Source organism: Trichechus manatus, unplaced genomic scaffold, assembly GCF_000243295.1.
Source record: "Trichechus manatus latirostris isolate Lorelei unplaced genomic scaffold, TriManLat1.0 scaffold00003, whole genome shotgun sequence".
NCBI lineage: Eukaryota > Metazoa > Chordata > Mammalia > Sirenia > Trichechidae > Trichechus > Trichechus manatus.
This window is the reverse complement of record NW_004443939.1, coordinates 5688302-5694301: the sequence shown is the minus strand read 5'-3', so window position 1 is coordinate 5694301 and position 6000 is coordinate 5688302. Positions and strand designations below refer to the sequence as shown.

Below are 6000 nucleotides of genomic sequence, written 5' to 3'. Positions count from 1 at the left end.
CAGGAAATCCACAGCTGATAGAGTTAAATGGTGGTTTCAGAAACCCAAATTCTATCTTGTTATTCCACTGTGCTTGAGAGTGTTACCCTCAGCCACATGGTTGAAGAAATCCTCTGGGCCAGCATTAGAGCTGCGGGGAGGGGAAGAGGACTAGGGAAAGCAAGCCTAGTGTTTTAATATGCACCCATCACTATTACTCACAAATCTTGCTGGCTAGAACTCAGTCAAATGGCCACACGTATTAAAGTCTGGGAAGTATTTTTTTTTTTATTTCCTTTATCTTTTTTTCTCTTTTTAATTTTCTGGATGGTAATGTAACAAGCTAAAATTTGGGATTCTATTAGTAAAGGAAAAGGAGAGTAGATATTGAGTGATAAGTATCTGTCTCTGCCAAAGAAAAATGTTGTAGGTTCCATGCTAATGCAGGATGTCAAGCTTACAGTGGTGAAACTGGAGAACATGGAAAAAAAATCACTTTTACACATACTTTCGTTGACAAATATGTGTTTAAAGGAAAAAACATTAGAATAAAATTAATGCAATGTACTTTATCAATCCAAATATTTAAGACCTTTATTTAAAGCAGTAAATAATGTACATTTGTATCCACTACAACCCCATCATAACCATCAGACCACAGAAGCAGGAAGTTTATTTACTTAAAACATTTAACAACTATCATATTGTTATCGGACAATCATTTGTTCAAAATAACGTCCTAAGTACTTACAAAAATAAATCAAGTATTGCTTCTATTTTTCAAGTGTCAAAGTCTTTACCATAGAAAATAGAAAGGACCTTTTATAAACTAAATATTTATTACCTTTAAACTCAAGTTTAATAACGCATACTACTTTCTTTTATGATTGTGCTTTACGAATTTCCAAACTACTTCTTTTCAATGTACAGTTTCACAATAGGAATGTATGCATACAATCCATATACACACATTTTTACATAGGAATGTTTCTCATTAAATATACATATAGAGAACCTCACACAGTACTGTGGCCCAAATGCCATCTCATAGGGCAGATGTGCCACTAAACAGAAATAGGCGTAGATGTAGTATTACCTAATATTTAAATTAGCACTCAAGTTATCAAAGATGATGCCATCTTAACGAGGGATGCTCATTTTAATGTTTCTAGACACAAGTCATAAATTCTTAATTTACATAAATCATTAGTTCAACAACCTTACTCACTGGAAAAATATAATCAACTTCAAATATTTCTCAATACATGTAATGAATCACAGAATAAGTATCATTGTTATATGTGTATACACTTTTTATGTTAAAAAGAGAGAAATGAATATAAATCTTAGAGCTAATGCTCAAAACTAAAGATAATTTCCAAATTGGCCTACAATTTTACTTTATAATCACTGAGCCACTTAATTCCTAATCAGATAGATAAATGTTGACTTTTTCTTCCATAGTATATGCACTCAAGCCTCCCTTACAACACAGATGTGTATAAATCATAGTTGATGATGAAATATTTATAATGCTTTACCACCCACAGGGTGTCGATCTCACTACATTAACCAGATGTGGAAAAGAATCTCACTTCTGATCAGTTCCTGAATTTCTGTATGATTAATTACAATAATATAGAACTTTAAATAACATTAGTCTTGTATAAATACTTACATATCAAACTTTCTAAATTCTACTTATCAACTAGAAAAATGATAAATCAGAAAATTTGTCTTTTCTCTATTAAGAAAGAGGGATCTAGCCTCAGGTTCTTACTCAGAATTTGCATGAATTATTCAGAAATTCCAAATAATCTAAAATTTATTATGAGCAATTGAACTGTGAAAATATTAATTTATTGAAACTGATGTTTTACAATAAATTCCATTAAAAGTGAGTTTGAAAAGCTTGTAATATCTCAGTTATAAGCAAGTAGTAAATACCAAAGGGGCAGATGTTTTTGTTGACAAAAATATACTGAAATGCCATTAATATTTAGAAAATTTTAAATAGCATGCTAAAGTATTTTCAAAGGCTTATTTCATGTCACTAAAAGTCACAGGCAAGCAGAGACTACAAGAGCATATGAAAACGCAAACCAACAATATAACTGCACTGATAACACACATCAAAATCCAAGAGGTAGTCAACAGAAGTAACCCTGATAAAACAAAATACCCTGACAGATACTACCTAATATAAGAGATCCAAATGCAGTATGAAATTCTTGTATCTTCAGTGATTAAAAAATTATTGGGGGAGAACCCAAAATTTGGATATTTAAATAAATAATACTGTGAATGGAACAATACTCATATTTTAAAAGAAAGGCTAAAAATAAAAGTCTAGACCAGGGGTCTACGGCCAACAGACCAAATATGGCCTGCAATCTGTTTTTGTTGTTGTTTTTTTAAAAAAAAAAGTTTTCTTGGGATACAGCTATACTCATTTGTTTACATACTGTCTATATCTGCTATCACACTATAATGACAGAGCTGATCTGCAACAGAGATCATATGGCCGTCAAAGCCTGAAATACTTACTACCTGGCCCTTTACAGAAAGTCTACCAACCCCGATAGCTATGTATTTGTTGAACAGCACTGAAAAGATTAACTATGGCTATGACAACATAAGGTATTCAACTGTAGGGAATGTAGGATGCTAGTTATATCACAACTACTTCTTATATCTGAAATAGTCCTAATATTTTTCTTCTTTTTATTTTTGTGGTCTAACACCAAAGAGTGTTTCTAAGTTATTGTAAGATCTAGTGCAGCACTGTCCACAGAACTTTTGGCAATGACAAAAATGTTCTATATCTGCACTGTCAAATACAGTAGTCACTAAGTACAGGCAGCTATTTTGAAATGTGACTACTGAGAATTTGAAATGTGGTTTGTATAACCAAGGAATTGAATTTTTAATTTTAATTGCTTCGTGTGGTTTACAGCTATCGTTTTGAACAGCACAGATTTAGCACAACTAAATTAAAATTCCGAAGTGGTGACTTTTAAAAATGATGACCAAAATAAATGAGAGAGTAACATCTTTGCAAACAAGAGCTTCTGGTAGAAATGAACCGAATACAACAAACTCAGCGCAAGATAGACTCCTTAGTAAACAAAATCAAACTAATTGTAAGTTGTTTCCTCATTGTATTTTCTGTATTTAATGATGTGTCTTTCTTTTTGGCAGAAGCCCTGATAATCTGCAATGTTTAAAAGAAATTATTGAAACTGCTCACTAATATATTAAAAAGTATGTGGACATTTCACACAAAGTATATTTTTTAGATTGATGACCATCAGAAAGTTACCTCTTAAAAAGGTCAGTTTGTTTTTACATCTGTAACATTTCAACTAAGCTGTAGATAAGCCCTTGTTTATAGAACGTACATATGAGAACTATAACCTATTCTGAATCTGCAAAACTGCCAATTACAGTATTCACTTTTACTATGGTAAAGTCATTTCAACAGTCAAGTCTTCCAAAAGTTCTAGCATCAATGACATGATATACTTAATCAATGACAAAATTAGAAGGACAGAAGTAAAAACTTGTATATATCAAGTCAAACAAATCACCCTTGGATAGCTCTCTATGTGCCTATCTCAAGACTGTCTATGGACCAAAAAAAATTAATAATAAAAATAGATGCTTTTAAGTTATATATTCCTGATTATATATTACAAATTAACTAAATTAATGAAACTGAAAACATTCAACTAAAATATACAAAATCAATCTGAAAGTAAAATATTCTCAAAAGACAAATGTGTTTAAGATGTGTGTCTAATTACATTTGCCAATTATTCAAATGTGTTCCCCAAGAGAGATTGCTAATTCTACACTTTGTTTTCAAAGTTGGCTGGCAAAATTAATTTCATGCATTTTGATTTTAAAATAGCTGATATTCAGCATTATAAATTTTCTTTTCAACCTGGTAATTAGTTGAAAGGCATAAAATATTTTAAGGGCACTTCTGTTTATGTTTTCCTTTGCAGTTTAATCAGATGTTGTGGCAGGAACTTTAACAGAGAGATTTCTTCTGGTGTTGGTGATGTGTCGTTGCTGTGCTAAGAAAGACCGTGCAGGGATACAGGTACCAGAGTCTTTGCAAGCACCACCGCCGCTCACAAGTCTAGATTCCATTCCCAGTTTCTGGAATGCCAGACTCTGGAAAAATAAAAAATAAACAAATAACATGACTAAATATTTATATAGCCTTTAGAGTTTACAAAGTGCTTTTCATAAATACAAAGTCATTTAATCATCAAAACAATACTGTAAGGCTGGGAGTTTCCACTTTTTTTTTTTTTATATATTTTGTTGTACTTCAGGTGAAGGCTTACGGAACAAATAGTTTCTCATGAAACAGTAGTACACGTTGTGTTTTATGACATTGGTTAACAACCCCAGAACATATTAACCCTCTAAATTCTCAACCTTTTTTTTTTTGGTGAAAATACACATAGGCAAAGATACACCGTTTCAAAAATTTCTACATACACAGTTCAGTGACATTGACTATACTCTTCCAATTGTGCTGTTATTCTCACTTAAGATGAAGGCTTATAGAACAACATAGTTTCTCATTTAACAGTTACTACAAATGTTGCCCTATGACAATGGTTAACAATCTCACAACACATCAACAATATCCTTACTTAACCTTGGGTTCCCTATCACCAGCTGAGTTTCCACGTTTTTATAGGAGAAAAATCAGGGCTGAAAAGCAAATTAATCTGTATACAGTAATGCTAAGGAGAAAAAAAGGAATAAAATCTAGTTTCTCTATTTTAATCCACTAAACCTGAAACTATTAAAAACGGTAGCTTAAAATAATGTGCTAGAATTAAGCTTAACTGTAAGAACAGGAAAACTTCCAAAGGAAATTTTTGTGTTTGTGCTATCACTCCACCACCTACGACAAGACACAACACAATAGAAAAGCTTAGAATAGGTGCTCTCTCTGTGTGGTGCCTAAATTAACATTAGCATCACTGGGAATTTGTTCAATATAGAAATTCTTGGACTCTGCTGAATCAGAAGCTCTACAGGCGAGGTCCAGCAATATGTGTTTTAACACGTCTTCTGACGCATGCTAAAGTTTGAGAACCACTGGCAACATTCAAACTTACGATAGTCTACCTACATGTTGAAACATGACAAATTACTGTGGTTGCTGCTACTGGGCTTCTTAGTAAGGAAAGCCATTACTTCTCTCTTACTAGGTCACATAATAACACAATGTTACTGAATTTAGTATCGCTAGAACTAGTTCAGTGCATGGAATACAGTAGATGCTCAACAAATACATGCTGAAAAAAATGAATAAATAATGTATTATTTGTCTCTATTATGTTCACTGATTTACATACAAGAAGTCACAGAGGAACACAGAAAATACTACATAGTTCCCCATCTTAGATTTTAATGACTAACTCATGAGGGAAGGTTCTGGGAACACCTCACAGAGTAATTTCCTTCAAAGTTCTGCTAAATTAAACCCAGATTTTAACAGAGATGAGAGGAAAAAAATGGAGAGAATAGCACAGACAAAAAGCATGGTGGCATGAAAGAACAAGACATGTTTGAGGAAGGGCAACTAGTTATATGTAGGTAAACCATAGGGTTCACGTGGGGAGTCTGTAAAATGATATTCCCTCATTAAATAAGCAGCAGCTGAAATAGGTAACAGCTGCCTTATCTATTGTAGCTGATTATAATAAACCAAAAGAACTATATACACTGTGAAATGCTACTCTTGAAAATATCTCAGAGATTTAAAAAAAAAAAAAAAACACCAAACCCATCGAGTGGATTCCGACTCATAGCAACTCTATAGGACAGAGTAGAACTGCCCCATAGTGTTTCCAAGGAGCACGTAGTGGATGTGAACTGCCGAACTTTTGGTTAGCAGCCATAGCACTTAACCACTATGTCACCAGGGTTTCCAATAAAATAAAAGATGACCAAAAAAATGCATTTCAAATTATTTTATACTTTTTTTTT

The 6000-nt window shown here is 32.8% G+C and overlaps 1 protein-coding gene across 2 annotated transcripts in view; it reads right to left on the bottom strand.

The window, feature by feature from the left end:
- Positions 1–281: 281 nt before the first annotated feature.
- The window catches only part of HOOK1 (hook microtubule tethering protein 1), a 93688-nt gene continuing 87969 nt past the window's right edge, over positions 282–6000 (bottom strand). For both annotated transcript variants that reach the window (XM_023730593.1, XM_023730594.1), the window contains one exon: positions 282–4161. In XM_023730593.1, the coding sequence (XP_023586361.1) occupies positions 3991–4161 (171 nt within the window). In that variant the 3' untranslated portion in view covers positions 282–3990. The remainder of the gene's footprint in view (positions 4162–6000) is intronic.